Here is a 17,171-nt window from a genome sequence, read left to right on the forward strand (position 1 = left end):
GCCCTAGTGAAAAGACTTTGTCTATTTATCCTATCCATGCCCCTCATGATGTTATAAACTTCTAAAAGGTCACCCCTCAGCCTCCAAGCTGCAGGGGAAACAACCTTAGCCTATTCGATCTCTCCCTATAGCTCAAATCCTCCAATCCTGGCAACATTCTTGTAAATCTTTTCTGAACCCTTTCAAGTTTCACAACATCTTTCCAATAAGAAGGAAACCAGAATTGCACACAATATTCCAAAAGTGGCCTAATGTTCTGTACAGCCTCAAAATGACCTCCTAACTTCTGTACTCAATACACTGACCAATAAAGGAAAGCATATCAAACGCCTTCTTCACTATCCTATCCACCTGTGACTCCAATTTCAAGGAGCTATGAAAACTGTACTCCAAATTCTCTTTGTCACTCCCCAGACCTTACCATTAAGTGCATAAGTCCTCCTATGATTTGCTTTTCCAAAATGCAGTATCTCGCATTTATTTAAATTAAACTCCATCTGCCGCTCTTCAGCTCATTAGCCCATCTAATCAAGATCCCGTTGTAATCTGAGGTAACCTTCTTCACTGTCCACTATACCTACGATGTTGGTGTGATCTGCACCATATACCTCGTGTGTTCACAACCAAATCATTTATATATATGATGAAAAATAGTGAACCCAGCACCGATCCTTGTGGCACTCCACTGGTCACAGGCCTCTAAGTCTGAAAAACAACCCTCCACCACCACCCTTTGTCTTCTACCTTTGAGACAGTTCTGTATCCAAAGAGCTAGTTCTCCCTGTATTCCATGAGATCTAACCTTGCTAACCAGTCTCCCACAGGGAACCTTGTCTACCGCCTTACTGAAGTCCATACAAGACCATGTCCACCGCTCTATCCTCATTAATCCTTTTTGTTGTTTCTTCAAAAAATTCAATCAAACCAATTGTCAATAAAATTTATCCATTTTAATAAGTCTAAACAATAATGTAATATTATCACATTATGTTAAGCTTGCTGCTTCTTGTAAGGTTTTATTCTTTTAATGTCCATGAAATAAAAATCTTGACAATTGAAAGGAATACAAGCATAATCTCACTTCAGTGACTAATGTGAAATTGCAACATACTTTTACATTTTATGTGAAAACAGAAAAACAAAAGATACATTCCCAAAATACTAGCATGGATCTTCTACTTCCTAATTACCAGCTTATAATTTACCACTGAATGAAATGAATAGGAAGAAAATTCCAAGATCACAAGTACAACAGCAATAATAACCATTAGGACCATTTTCACATCAGATCCCAACACAAGTTTTAATCAGTTTATCAGAATTCAGAATCCATCAAATTCAAATTTTGTTAGCTGCTCCCACCATAATGCAGTAAGTGCTTCAAACAAGGATGTCAAGATGGCATTTTAACATGACTATAGCTTGAAAGGAAGAGATTTTGGTATATCATTTATATCAAGCAGCTTGAAGTGATATAAAGTATATTCAATCTGAAATTTCAAAGGTAAAGACAAAACTTTCATATACCTATGCAGTTGGTTACGAAACATGCATTTAAATTCCAAGTACATGTAAAACAAAATAAACCATTTAACATACTGAAAAAAGAAAATCCTTGAAATCGGGTTGGACAACATCTGTGGAGAGAAAAAGATAATTAATGTTTCAGTTTGATGGTCTTTGACTAAGAAGCCAGGGGCAGGGTTTCAGGTGGAATGAAAATTCTAAAGACTTGAGGGTGAAGGAGAAAATAAAAGTGCACAGTACAGGAGGAGGAATCCAGGCATAGAAATGGTTGCAGAAGCAATGGTGACAGAAAAACCCATTGTATATTGAGCTCAAAGTTCTATCAAGAGATGAGAATTCAATTAGGTAGCAATAATAAAACCAGCATAACCAGAGAAAGTTGCTAAGGAAAGAGATATGACTTTTAAAATTAGTTTTGGGGGATATTTGTTCAAACCTTCAACAGAAACTAGAAAGCAACAAAGACAAACTAGTCAGAATCAAATGGAAATCCCTTCAGCAAGTACAGCAGTACAATAGCATATAGTAGTTAATCCTGAAAAGTTAGAGAGAATGCATTTGGAAGCAAGAGTATATATAATGATGTTTTTTTTACTCATTCACAGGATGAGGGTATCACTGTTAAGTCAGCATTCATTGCCTATCTCAATGGCAATCCCATTGTTGTGGGTCTACAGTCACATGTAGGCCAGATCAGACAAGGCTGGTGGCTTCCTTCCCTAAAGACATTAGTGAATGAGATATGTCTTACCAAAAATCAATTCATGGTCATCATTAGATGCTTATTCCAGATTTTTAGTGAATTCAAATTGCACCATCAGCCAAGGCAGGATCCACACCCACCCTCCGAACAGCATCCCATCAAAACTCACTTTCCACCCTATCGCTGGAAGCCTGCATTTCCCGTGGCTAATTCACCAAATCTGCACATCCCTGGACACAATGGGCAATTAACCATGGCTAATCCACCTAACCTGCACATCAAAGGGCTGTGGGAGGAAACTGGAGCACCTGGAGAAAACCCATGCAGATACAGGAACAGCATGCAATCTCTATACAGTCATTCTAGGCTGCAATCGAACCAAGAACCCTTGTGCTGTGAGGCAGCAGTGCTAACCACTGGGCCACGGTGTTGCCCTAAGGGGTTGCCCAATTAGCACAGAGATGAAAAGGAATTTCTTTTCTCAGAGGGTGGTGAATCTGTGAAAATCTTTATCACAAAGCTTGGTCATTAGTATATTCGAGGCTGAATAGACAGAGTTTTGAATCAGTAAGGGCATAAACAGCATGGAGAAAAGGCAAGAAAGTAGAGTTGAAGATTATCAGAACAACTGTGATCTCATGAACGGTGGAGCAGGCACAACGGCCTACTTCTGTTCCTACGTTTTATGGTCTTGGTCAGCTTTAGAGCAGCGGGTTGGGAGGTGGCAGATGGATGAAAGGAATTGAAGCAAGGGAAAACAGGGATTGAGAGTGTGGAGAACTCATTGACTTCTTGTCATTCAGTCAGGGTGTGTGATGTTGAGGAATGCCTTCCTGCCCAGAGTCCTGTCCCGATCCTTCAATAGGCAATAGCTTCAGCGTGCCAACCTTGCTATTCCACCAGTGATGAAAAAGGGGTTCTTTTTTGATCCTGGGATCAAGAATTCAGGTGAATATTTTTTGCTCATTTCTAATTATCCAGAGGGCTGTTAAGAATCAACCACATTTCAGTGTGTCTGGAGTCACATGTAGGCCAAACCAAGTAAGGGTGGTAGATTTCCTGCTCTAAAGGAAACTAGTGAACCCAGATGGGTTTTTATGACAATGGACAGTGGTTATATGGTCATCCTTAGACTGGGTTCTTTTTTTAAATTCTGGGGTGTTTGTAATTTAAATGTTGCCATCTTCATGGTGGGATTTGAACACATTTCCCCAGAACATTAGTCTAGATTAGTAGTCTAGTCACATTATCACAAAACCATCCCTTCCAAAACTGCCAGCTATTTGGGGAGTCGGCAGTTCCTCTCCCCCAGCATCATTAGGAGTTCTACTCACTGCAGGTACAGCCACTGGCCACGGCCAGCCATCATGGAGGAGGTCTTGAAAGATCTCAAAGAATGGACTCTAATTAAGCAAAGGTAACCCCTACATTCAGAGACTGCATCATTGATAAAGCCACAAGGAAACCACCAGTTTTTACCCATGTGGCCTCTCCACATGGTGTAGGAGAGGCAACGATCTCATGGCATTATTGCTGGACTGTTAATCCAGAGACCCAGTAATGCTCTGGAGACCTGTGTTCAAATCCCACCATGGCTGATGGTGGAATTTTAACTCAATGAAAACCTGGGGTTAAGAGTCAAATGATGACCATTGTTGGTTTTAAGGAAAAACTCATCTGGTTCACTAGTGTCCTTTAGAGAAGGAAATTGCCACCCTTATCTGGTTTGGGCTACGTGTGACTCCAGACCTACAGCAATATATTTGACTTTTAACTGGCCTCTGAAGTGGCTTAGCAGGCCTTTCAATTCAAGGGCAATCAGAATGGACAGTAAATGCTGGTCCAGCCTGTAACATCCAAATCTGTGAACAAATTTAAAAAAAATCTTGGCTTTTGATAGTATGGAAACCTCAATTAGATTTGTTCATCCATAATTTGTGGATGCTTATAACCATGATATTTCAAAGTCAACAATAGATTTAGCTTTGAATAACTCAGCTTTAAAGTATTGGTTATATTGATTATACTCAATTATTAAACTTGAAATGTGGTTTAATATCTATTTGGAGGTAACGATAAGAACTTGAAACCAAAAGATTTTAATATTTCACGAGTGAATTTTAGTTTAGACCCTACATATTAATAGGTTTAACTAAATCAAAGGATTGTGCTTACCTGGATTAGTGTTCACTTTAGGATTGCATATCTCAGTGGATGCTTGGATTTTATAAACTTGCGTGTGCAAATGCTCACCAGAATGATACTCATCAGCACAACTAGAGCAACTACAAAATCTGATGCGACATTTGAGACTACAAAGAAAAAAATGAGTTACTACAGATAACACTAATCAATATTTGGTACCAAGTACAATATTTTATCATGAAAATGTAATAAGCTTCCAAAGAACACTGTTGCCTAAAAGATTTGAAAATTATCCTTATTTTGAAACAATTTCATTCCTGGGTCACCTTTCTCTATTGTACAAACATGTCAAGAAGTAGTTCTGCTCATTTGAATTGAGCCTGAATCTGTCCCATTTACTGACAGAATATAATGGGGACAGATGAGGCAACAGTATGACTCATCTCTGTATATATACACACCGAAATAAATTTTGCTACTGCTCACCTTCATAGAACAGTAGTCACTAGAAAACCACAAGTAATATGTTTTAACTAGATCTATGTAGACGCACAAGACTTTAGAACTATTTACATTTGCTGGATTAACTTCATTGATGGTTGGCAAGGCTTCTGAATTCATGGGTGTTACCCCTGTACTCCATTTTAGCTTCTATGTACGGTGGTGCTGTCACAGATTACTGTTTACATGAAGAGATGTAACACCAAGAGTATTCAGAGATGTTAGGTGTTAACATATTTAGAGAGAAAACCCAACTCAATTTACGTAATTCTTATTTCACTTGATGATAGTAAGGTATTGCTTTGAATGGTAAATATGCTGATAAAAGCTTCAAATTCCCCTGTTTTTCCTATATGTAATAGATAGTGAAAGTTCCTTTGAGGTCACTTGCTACAATCAAAGTTTCCTAGCTAATGGGATTCTACCTAATGTAAGTAGTTGTAAAGTCTTTCAGAAATGAATGGGCACAAATGAAATGTTGCTCAATCACAAATGTAGAAAGGAATTTTACGGAAGCATTGCTAAGGTTACAATAATGTTATAAATGAAGTCTTTCATGCAGTTTTATACATTGCTAACCTAAGCAGACGTTTTCCTCACGTGATCAGATCTTAATCATGATTATGAATCGGATGTTACAGAAATCATAATCGTTCAATTTACTGATGGTTCTTTCAAGATTCAATGTAATCTGAGTGATTTAAGAGCTAAGAATCCAAGTATATAGCAGAACAATTTGAAGTCTGGAATATTCCTGTATTAAACAGGGCTACATATTACTTACTGAATTATATCATCAATGGACTTCAGTTGATTTCTAACAGATACCAAAAAGCCACTAAATGGGAAGACCGCTTATGAGTAACAATTATTGGCATCATCTCAAAAGTTTTATTTCAAAAACTGCAGAACATTTGGATTTGGAGGGGACTCTAAAGAGATAGAAAACAATAACATTCTTGGGCATCATTACAAAACAAGGAATTTATTGTCAGGAAGATTATGCCATTTTTAACTTCACTGGATTACATAACTTTTTACAAAGTAGTTCGCTTTTCAGAAAGCTTTTATGAATTTGAACAGTTCCTCTCATCAGATTATCATCCTGGCCTGTCAGTTTCTGGCTAACGTTTAGCATTAGGAAAAATAGGCGAAAGTGAGGACTGCAGATGCTGCAGATTAGAGTCAAGATTAGAGTATTACTTCAAATGCACAGCAGGTCAGGCAGCATCCGTGGAGCAGGAAAATCAACATTTCGGGCAGGAGCCCTTCATCAGGAATGAGGAATTAGGAAAAACAGCCTCAGCCACAATAAAGTCTTAGAATACTGAAGTCCAACAATTGTGTGAGATCCGGGTGTCAAGGATATCTTGGAGCAAAAACAAAGGGATAACTTGTCACAGTATCTTTCATTTGAGATGGCCATTTGACAGAACCCTTTAAGATCAAACTATACTTCCCAATATACACAGATCACCTTATGTAAAGCAATCCACATATGAATATTCACTCTGCATACAGGTAACTAGAAATTGAGAGATGTATCATTTTCACTGATATACTGCCTCAACATCACAGGCTCCTATCTTATTAAATGGTCTAGCATCTTTGTATATGTCTCAGAGATGTAGTCAAAACATCCAAATTGATGCAAACAAAATGAATAAAGAGACATTTACTTATTTTCCAAAGTGGTTGTGATTAAATACAAGACCTTTATAGAATGAGAAACGATCTTTTCTACAAGCTATAAAATTAAATCATGGACTAATTGATATTCCAATTCATTTTGTCCTAAATTAGAAAGAACTTACCTGCTGGCTTGATGAAAATGAAGCTTGCTTGATCAATTTCTTCACTTAAGACGACACACACAAAATTTATTTCAAAATCCTTTCTTTTAATTTCTGAAAAACTCAGGTGAACATCAATATAACTTGCTTCTTTTTCTCTTCTTTCACTATTAATTCAAAGGAACATGAATGAGAAGGAAGTTTCCAACATGAAAGCATGCAAAGCTTAAAGACACCATACTAATACATTAATATTTTCAAACAACTAAGAGTTTCCCTTGTCAATGAAATAAGAAAACCAATTGCTCACTGATTCGACTATTTAATCAGTCATAAAACAGCATCAAGATCACAGTAAGACCACTCTGCCATTTTAATCATGACTGATGGGCATTTCAACTCCATTTACCCGCATTCTCCCCATAGCTCTTAATTCCTTGCGAGATCAAGAATTTATCAATCTCTGCCTTGAAGACATTTAATGTCACGGCCTCCACTAAATTCCATGGCAATGACTTCCACAGACTCACCACTCTCTGGCTGAAGAAATGTCTCCTTGTTTCCATTCTAAATTGACCCCTTCTAATTCTAAGGCTGTGTCCACGGGTCCTAGTCTCCCCACATCCACCCTTTCTAAGCCATGCATTATCTTGTAAGTTTCTATTAGATCTCCCCTCAACCTTCTAAACTCAAATGAATACAATCCCAGGATCCTCAGCTATTCATTGTATGTTAGGTCTACCATTCCAGGGATCATCTGTGTGCATCTCCACTGAACATGCTCCAGTGCCAGTATGTCCTTCCTGAGGTGTGGGGCTCAACATTGGACACAGTATTCTAAATGGGGCCTAACTAGAGTTTTATAAAGTTCCTGAAGCACATAGTTGCTTTTATGTTCCAACTCTCTTGAGATAAATGACAACATTACATTTGTTTTCTTAATCACGGACTCAACTTGCAAGTTAACCTTTAGAGAATCCTGGACTAGCATTCCCCGATCCCTTGGTACTTCGGCTTTATAAATTTTCTCACTGTTCAGAAAACAGTCCATGCCTGTGTTCTTTTTTCCAAAGTGCAAGACCTCACATTTGCTCTTGTTGAATTTCATCAGCCATTTCCTGGACCACTCTCCTAAACTGTCTAAATCTTTCTGCAGCCTCCCCACCTCCTCAGTATTACCTACCTGTCCAAATAACTTTGTATCATCGACAAACTTCACCAGAATGTCTCCAGTCCTTTCATCCAGATCATCAATATATAAAGTGAACAGCTTAACAGAGCCACAATAGGGTTAATCACATTTTAACAAGGGCCATGATTATGAGCAATACTTGTAGCATGTGACATTAGCAAATCTCCATCATAATGTTTAAGAGTCTCCAAACAAGCTACCAAGAAAACTATTTCTTATGAAATTCTTGTTTTCTCAATGAAGTACACAATTTTCTTTAATTAGAGCCACATGACACTTACCACCAAGCACTGAAAGAATTAAAGGCTCACAACATAATCTGCTCAATATTTCAGAATATCTCCATTTAATCTGCAAGGGTAATTCCAAGCTTTTGATTATCCTTCACTTTAATTCTCCATTTCTCTCCCCTTCAGATCTCAATGTCCTGCAGTGTTCCAATGATGCTCAGCCGAAACTTGAAGATCAGCACCTCATCATTGGATGAACCTTCTGTTTTAATAGCCTGGATTGGACGCTGGATCCAACAACCTGAGGTCATAACATGCCCCCCCAATTCACCTTTTTAAAAAATCTTTGTTGCCTTCAGTTTTATTCTTGTGACTTGCTTGTATGGCAGTTGTTCATCCTTAAGCCATTCACAACTCCTCTGGACAGACAAATAGAGATAAAAACTTGCAGATGCTGGAAATCTGAAATAAACACAGAATGCTGGAAAGATCCAACACGTCTGGCAGCGTCTGAAGACAGAAACAGGTTTAAATGTTTCAACTCCAGTATGACTCTTCTCTAGAACTGGAGAACTTCAGATTCAGATTATTTTGTCCATTTTAATCAAATACGATAATAAGATCAGGAGTGGCAGAACCCAAAAATGAGCATCAGTAAGTAAAGTACTGCTGAGGAACTGCCAGTTCATACAACTGTTGATGATCCCTCCAACACGTAACTGATGATCAAGAGAAGACTCTTGGGGTAATAAATGCCAGAGTTGGATCTAAGTGCTTTCTATTACAGGACTTTATTGGACAGTTTTACACATTCAAACAGATGCCAGACTTGGAACTGTGCTGGTAAGGTATGGCTAGTGGCACAGCAAGATCTGTAACATAACCCTTCAGTACAATTGCTTAAATATTGTAAGGATTTCATGGCATTTGTGGTATCCTGTGTCTTCATCTATTTCTCGATAAACATGGAATGAATCAAATTGGCTGAAGCCAGATGTCTATAATACTACGACTCTAGAGGAAGCCAAGATCGATTCTTCATTTTGCATGTTAGACAAACTAGATATCCCGACCTAATCTAGTTCCACCTACAAGCACCCGGCCTATATACCTCCAATCCCTTCCTATTCGTATACCCAACAGATGCCTTTTAAATGTTGCAATTGTACTAGCCTCCACCACTTCCTCTGGCAGCTCATTCTATACATGCAACACCCGCTGCATGAAAATGTTGCCCCGCAGAACCCTTTTTATATCTTTCCACCCTCACCCGAAACCAATGCCCTCAAGTTCTGGACTGCCCCACCCCAGGGAAAAGACTTTGTCTAGTTATCCTATCTGTGCCCCTCTATGCAGTCATCCATCAGTGAGGACTGCAGATGCTATAAACCAGAGTTTAGATTAGAGTGGTGCTGGAAAAGCACAGCCTCCATTCCTGATGAAGGGCTTTTGCCCGAAACTTTGATTTTCCTGCTCCTCAGATGCCGCCTCACCTGCTGTGCTTTTCCAGCACCCCCCTTTCCATTAAATGTATAAGTCCTGCTAAGATTTGCTTTCCCAAAATGCAGCACCTCACATTTATGTACATTAAACTCCATCTGCCTCTCCTCAGCCCATTGGCCCATCTGATCAAAATCCCATTGTCATCTTCACTGTCCGCTACATCACCAATTTTGGTGTCTTCTGCAAACTTAGTAACTATACCTCCTATGTTCATATCCAAATAATTTATATAAATGATGAAAAATAGTGGACACAGCACTGATCCTTGTGGCACTCCACTGGTCACAGGCCTCCAGTCTGAAAAACAACCCTCCACCACCACTCTCTGTCTTCTACCTTTGAGCCAGTTCTGTACCCAAATGGCTAGTACTCCCTGTATTCCATGAGATCTAACCTTGCTAACCAGTCTCCCATGGGGAACCTTGTCAATCACCTTATTGAAGTCCATATTGATCATGTCCACCATTCTGCCCTCATCAATGCTCTATGTTACTTTTTCAAAAAACTCTTGGACAAAGGATCTGTTTCCATGTGACTCTATGACTCTAATTTTGACGTTTCCCACCATGTCATCCACACTGATGTGTAGGGCTCCCCATTAATAGAGATGATGATATTTTGGACCATCTGACTCCTGAGAGTTGTTTAATGATCCACCACCATCCATAACTGGATATGGAAGGACTGCAAAGCTCAGATCTGATCCAACAGATTGAGGGATTATTTAGCTCTATCTATCACTTACTGCTCTTGCCTTGAAATAGCTTTGTGGTGTAGCTTTGTCAGGTTGATACCTCATTTCATGGTATGCCTTGTGTTGCTCCTAGCATGCCTTCCTGTGCTCTTCACTGAACCAGGGCTAATGGTAATGGTGCTTTGAGTGATTTGCCAGAGCATGAGGTGACAGGTTGTAGTTGAAAACAATGCCATTACTGCTGGCCCACAGTGCCTTATGGTTGTCCTATCTTGATTTGCTGGAACTGTTCTAAATCTATATCAGATATATTGAGCATGGTGGTAGTGCCAGACAACACAATGGAAGGTTTCCTCAATGCGAACGTGAACTTGACCCCACAAGGATTCTGTAATGCTCGCTCCACAGATTCTGTCATGACCAGATGCATCTGAGGCAGGCAGTTTGGCAAAGGTGAGGTCATACTCTTATTGGTATGATTACAGGTACATGTGTCATACATCCCAACAGTTGGCTCATTGAATTGAACAACATGTTGCTCCTGCAAACTGTACTGCAGCAGCCATACGTGCAATCTCCAAAGCAAAGCATCTACTGTTAAATAGGACCCATATTAGGGCAACACTTGCCGAACAATCCTTAATGTTAGGATTAAAAAAAAATCTACACCAACAACCAAGTCAAAATTGAGCTTCAAACAAAAAAAGTGACATATATTCATTTGCAGAGGTACCAGCTCTCTGCAAAATAAGGGCATATAGTCAAGCATAACACTATTTTTTACTTATGCGAAATTTGGGGAGCTTAAAGTTCCCTATGCTTTCTCTATGGCTATGTCTTAACCAATGCTTTCTCTATGGCAATGTCCTCACCTATCACCCCACCAACCTCCATATACATCGTATCATCCGTCGTCATTTCCGCCACCTCCAAACGGACCCCACCACCAGGGATATATTTCCCTCCCCTCCTCTGTCAGCGTTCCAAAAAGACCACTCCCTCCGTGACTCCCTCGTCAGGTCTACAACCCTCACCAACCCAACCTCCACTCCCGGCACCTTCCCCTGCAACCGCAAGAAATGCAAAACTTGCGCCCACACCTCCCCCCTTTCTTCCCTCCAAGGCCCCAAGGGATCCTTCCATATCCGCCAAAAATTCACCTGCACCTCCACACACGTCATTTACTGCATCCGCTGCACCAGATGTGGCCTCCTATACGTTGGGGAGACAGGCCGCCTACTTGCGGAATGTTTCAGAGAACACCTCTGAGACCCCCGCACCAACCAATCCAACCACCCCGTGGCTCAACACTTCAACTCCCCCTCCCACTCCACCAAGGACATGCAGGTCCTTGGACTCCTCCATCGCCAGACCATAGCAACACGACGGCTGGAGGAAGAGCGCCTCATCTTCCGCCCAGGAACTCTCCAACCACAAGGGATGAACTCAGATTTCTCCAGTTTCCTCATTTCCCCTCCCCCCACCTTGTCTCAGTCCCAACCCTCGAACTCAGCACCGCCTTCCTAACCTGCAATCTTCTTCCTGACCTCTCCACCCCCACCCCCACCCCCACTCCAGCCTATCACCCTCACCTTATCACCCTCACCTTAACCTCCTTTCACCTATCGCATTTCCAACGCCCTCCCCCAAGTCCCTCCTCCCTACCTTTTATCTTAGCCTGCTGGACACACTTTCCTCATTCCTGAAGAAGGACTTATGCCTGAAATGTCAATTCTCCTGTTCCTTGGATGCTGCCAGACCTGCTGCGCTTTTCCAGCAACACATTTTCAGCTCTGATCTCCAGCATCTGCAGTCCTCACCTTCTCCTTGAATGTCTTAACCAGAGTTGACTTGTCAACCAATCAACACTTCTTTCCTCGTGGCATGTAAATTATTGTGATTGTTTGAAATTTTAAATTCTTGCATCTGTTCTCATGAATGTAACTGCAAGCTTTTGAGACTGTTTTTCTTCTCAGCCACAACCAAGTTCTGTCCTACAAAGCAACTATTAATTCAAAGCCTCTTTTGCAGTAACGCTGGAAAACTATAATGAGTGGCAAACCAATTACATCAGTCGTGCTCACAATTACCCAAATACTTTACGTTGAAACTAATGCAATAGCTACTTTCCTATGAATAATTAACCAACATGCATATGTCTAAATTCATAAGTCTCACATAGCAAACAAAACAAAATGAAGCTGCTTTGAACTTGTGATGCAATACAATGTCTGTTGTAACAGGAGGTTTCATACTCAGAAGAGGGCATGACCCTAAAGTTTCAAAAATAAATTACATCTCCAAATGCTTCATAAAAGCTATTATTTTCTACTTAATCATTTTAACAATACATACGTTTGAACTTCCGTAACTCTAGTGCTGTTGCTGTAGTCTTCAATGTAACTTTGATTAGCTAGCCAATAGACCAATATTTCAGTTTTTGGAGGAAGGTCAGCCAATACTGTGCAAGTTATATCTAGTTTTGAGCCTGTAAAAAGATGCATGTTTGAAAGGAATTTGGAAAAAAACATAACAACATTGGAATAATTAAAAGCTCAAGTTCAGACACACCAAATTTATTTTTTATTTTTAGCCCAAGATTTATATACCTTCTCCTCTAAATAAACTTCCCATTTTTGATTATTGATCCATTAGGTGGGTGATACAGGAACACAGTAATGCTCAACATTTATATCCATCAAGGTGTTGGTTTCACCACATGCAGAGTTAAATCGTTGACTTCAAAAATTACAACATTCGTAGATGTTATAGCATAGGCTGATATTGCTCTGATTTAGTTCTGGTGGTGAAACAGGAATATATATCAAAATTCAAGTTGCCTCAGAAAAAAATCTCAAACTACTACTAAGTGCTATCAAATATGAAACTGCAAGAAATACATCTTGAAATGGATGTTTTAGTCCATTGTGGATTGATTCTACTCTCATGTATAAATAATACTTCGTCAAATATAATCACTCTGACATATTGTTCAAACTGTCAACAAATATGGTTGCACTAGTCTGATCTGTTCTGAAGTTCTGGAGAAGAGTCAGACCGGACAAAATGTTAACTCTGTTTCTCTCTCCACAGATACTGCCAGAGCTATTACGTTTCTCTAGCATTGTCTATGTTGATAGTGTGGTGATGAAAAAGCAGGTCAGGCAGCATCTGAGGAGCAGGAGGATCTACATTTCGGGTATAAGCCCTTCTGCCTGACCTGCTGTGCTTTTCAGACATCACACTCTTAACTCTGATCTCCAGCATCTGCAGTCCTCACTTTCTCCTCACATTATCTATGTTTGTTTCAGGTTTCCAGTATCTGCAGTATTTTACTTTATTGGAGAAAATTTTAAGTTGGAGTAGCACATGGGTTCGTGCACAGTAGAGGTTTCTAACCACCAAAAAAATTTCAGAAGCTTAACTCTAACCCATTGATATCCACATTCAATCAGAATGCTTGCTCTCTTGGGACAGATGGGTTCCTGTATGAAGGCATGCTAATTTCTCAATTCAAGCAATATTTCAATGCATTTGTAAATTAGCATGCATGAATGATTTTCCTGACACTACCAGTGAAGGAAGTGAGATTACAGTAATGAGATGCTGAATCAAATTCTGAGAAATGCTGTATTGTCTTAATATTAAAGGGTTTGTTCACAGTCCTTTTGCCAATTATAAGAGATCATAAAATTTAAAAAAGACAAGCTAGCATTTTGCTATGATACAGGTAATGGGAATTGTGGTCAAGTCAGATCCCTGAAGGAAACCTGGCTTAATGGATTCTTTTTGCAATTGGTTAATGAGATAGTCAACATAGTCAAATGAGGTTGTGCAGATTTTTTAAAAGCAGAACGTAAGTTCATTATACCAAAGGCAAAAAAGCTAGATGTACAGTCAGAAAGATTTTAACATATGCATCAAGACAACATTTAAAACATTTCCCCAAGCCATCTGTTAGAGCACCTCAGTTCTACAGAAACGTCACTCCAATCTTAGCTATTTTAAGTCATTAACTAACTGATACTTTCCGGTGTCTTTCCCATCGACTGTAGAGAGAATGCTGGCATGAAGCTCAAACAATTCTGATGGTCTAAGCTTTCACAGTTCTAACAGCGTGAAGATTTCGATCCACACTTTCCCGACTTGGAAGCTCCATACTAACATTTTTCAGCACGAGTCACCAATTCTTGGAACTCTGGATTTCTTTTTGCTGGGAGAAATCTTCTGAACTAAAACCTTGAACCTTCCGTTCTGAAACTAAAATTAAACGAACTATCTTAACGTTTATTCTGTCATAAATCCAGTATGATAAACATTTTATCTATCAACACCATAGGGATTCTCTCAAGCGTTTTATTGTAGTTAAATGTTTTATGGAAGTGACTTACTTAGGCCACTGTTCCAAATCAATTTTGACCTTCCAAAACAAAACTTCACAAAACTGACCACATCTATATGCTCCATTATTTTAAAATCTGAACCGCAAAAATATATTAAAACATCTTTCATCACAATTTCCCGAACACTTCTTAAAACTACTAGACATCTCAAAGCACTTCACAGCCAAATAGTTTTGAGCAGATACTCAAATAGTGAGCAGGTAATGGCCAAATCTTCAAAGGAACAGCACAAACATCAGGTTGTGTCTATATTCAAACCTGCCCATCTTGGCATTGCTTCACATTTCTTCTGGGAGATGAGAGCCCAGTTTTCAGAGAAATGCCAAGTGCAGCATTGCTCACAGAACTCTGTCACAGCATTGCAGAATCAGGGATTAGACAGGACACATCTTTTTATTGTCACTGCCTGCTATCTGGTATTTTTAAAGGTCCTGCTAATGAATGGATGAAAGGGTGGACTGAAGAGTGGGTGAAAGGACAACTGGAGAAATGGGTAGATAAGATGGCAGGTGGGTAGATGGGTGAGGTGGTAGGTGCAGTAGTGGGTAGATAGGCCAGAGTATAGTTAACTCTCATCAGGAAGGGGTATCCCCTCCAGAAGGTGGTTGACTTAGATTGGTTTGGGAGGGATCGGGGTGATCCAGCAAGCCAATCACTTGTCTTTCTTGGAAGCAGGGTAGTAATTGGGTTTGGGGGAGGAAGGCGGGTGAGAGGGTTCAGGGAGTCAGGAGTTGGTTCTGTCATTGCCTATGAAATAGAAGATTTCTAACTAACGTTTCCTCGATAACTACCAAGGTAGGTACATTGGAACTGTCTGAGCTCTTGCTCTTGCTCAGAATCAGAGATTTTGCTAGGGAGCACCAGGGAGCAAGATAACTGACTATCATGAGATCAAGTTTCCTGGGAAATTCCCACAGAAACATAGGAAGTAGGAGCAGGACTAGGCCATAGGGACTTTCACAGCTGCTCGGCCATTCAATGTGATTGTGAGTGATCCTCTATCTCAAGCTATATTCCCACTACCCCATTGTACCTGATGTCTTATAAATTTAAAAAGTTCTCTCTTTCTTGAAGTGATTTGGCCTCGGCAGCCTTCTGTGTTAATTAATTCCACAGGTCGACCACTCGCCGAGTGAAGAAAAGTTTCCTCAGCTCAGTCCTAAATGGCTTACTCTAGATCATGTGACTGTGGTTCTAGACGCCCCAGCCAAACAAAACATCCAGCCTATATCAAGTCTGTCTGGTCCTTTTAGAATTTTACACATTTCAATCAGATCCCCTCTCATCTAATCAAATGAGTGCCCGGTCGAACCAATCTCTCCTCAATAAACTTGGCTGACATCTCTTGCAAACGTCTGCTGGACTCCATTTATGGCACGTTTATCATCTCTTAGGTAAAGGAAGCAAATCTGCACACAATATTTCAGAATAGTCTCACCAACGCCCTGTAAAACTGGAGGAGGGCATCCCGAATTCCGAACTTAATCCTATTGCAGATCTCTGCACAATCACATTTCCCAATATATCAAATAAAACTCTGCCTTTCTACTTTTCACACCAAAAAGTGAAGAACTTCACATGTATCCACATTGTACGGCATCTGCCATGTGGTTTCCACGTACACTTTATTAACAATTCTACCCAATGTTTCTTCCCATTTGTCTGTTCTTCTTAAGTATCGAATACACCGGATATTCAATTCCCATGTTTGGTCATTCTCTGCGCATGTCTCTGTATTCACATCTATATCTTAAGCCGTGCATTTCTCTTTGTGCTGTTAATACACCTACCTTAATGCCTTTATACTTGTCTTTTTAACCTTGTTAGTCATCATAATTTTATCTTGCACAATAGCTCAATTTATTATTATTATATTTTCTGCCTTCTATGTAGAACATAGAACATTACAGCGCAGTACAGGCCTTTCGGCTCTTGATGCTGCACGACCTGTGGAACCAATCTGAAGCCCATCTATCCTACACTGTTCCATTCTCGTCCATATGTCTATCCAATGACCATTTAAATGCTCTTAAAGTTGGCGAGTCTACTACTGCTGCAGGCAGGGCCTTCCATGCCCCTACTACTCTGGGTAAAGAAACTACCTCTGACATCTGACCTATATCTATCACCCCTCAATTTAAAGCTATGTCTCCTAGTGCTAGCCATCACCATCTGAGGAAAAATGCTCTTACTGTCCAATGTATCTAAACCTCTGATTATCTCATATGTCTCAATTAAGCCACCTCTTAACCTCCTTCTCTCTAACCAAAACAGCCTCAGGTCTCTCAGCCTTTCCTTATAAGACCTTCCCTCCATACCAGGCAACATCCTTGTACCTTTTCCAAAGCTTCCACATCCTTCCGATTATCCTATAGGGCAACATGGTGGCTCAGTGGTTAGCACTACTGCTTCACAGCGCCAGGGACCCAGGTTCGATTCCCGCCTTGGGCAACTGTCTGTGTGGAGTTTGTACATTCTCC

At 40.0% G+C, this 17,171-nt stretch overlaps 1 protein-coding gene across 2 annotated transcripts in view; it reads right to left on the bottom strand.

Annotated features, from left to right (window-relative positions):
• Positions 1-960: 960 nt before the first annotated feature.
• Positions 961-17,171, bottom strand: part of LOC140481436 (interleukin-1 receptor type 2-like) — a 32,753-nt gene continuing 16,542 nt past the window's right edge. The window contains exons 3-6 of one of the 2 annotated variants that reach the window (XM_072577605.1): positions 12,644-12,776; positions 6,691-6,836; positions 4,406-4,542; positions 961-1,637 (exon numbers count right to left, since the gene is read on the bottom strand). In XM_072577605.1, coding sequence (XP_072433706.1) covers positions 4,418-4,542; positions 6,691-6,836; positions 12,644-12,776 — 404 coding nt within the window. In that variant the 3' untranslated portion in view covers positions 961-1,637; positions 4,406-4,417. Of the gene's footprint in view, positions 1,638-4,405; positions 4,543-5,824; positions 6,246-6,690; positions 6,837-12,643; positions 12,777-17,171 lie in introns of those variants that run through there. The other variant, XM_072577606.1, reaches the window with a different exon arrangement.

Source organism: Chiloscyllium punctatum, chromosome 9, assembly GCF_047496795.1.
Source record: "Chiloscyllium punctatum isolate Juve2018m chromosome 9, sChiPun1.3, whole genome shotgun sequence".
Taxonomy (NCBI): Eukaryota; Metazoa; Chordata; class Chondrichthyes; order Orectolobiformes; family Hemiscylliidae; genus Chiloscyllium; species Chiloscyllium punctatum.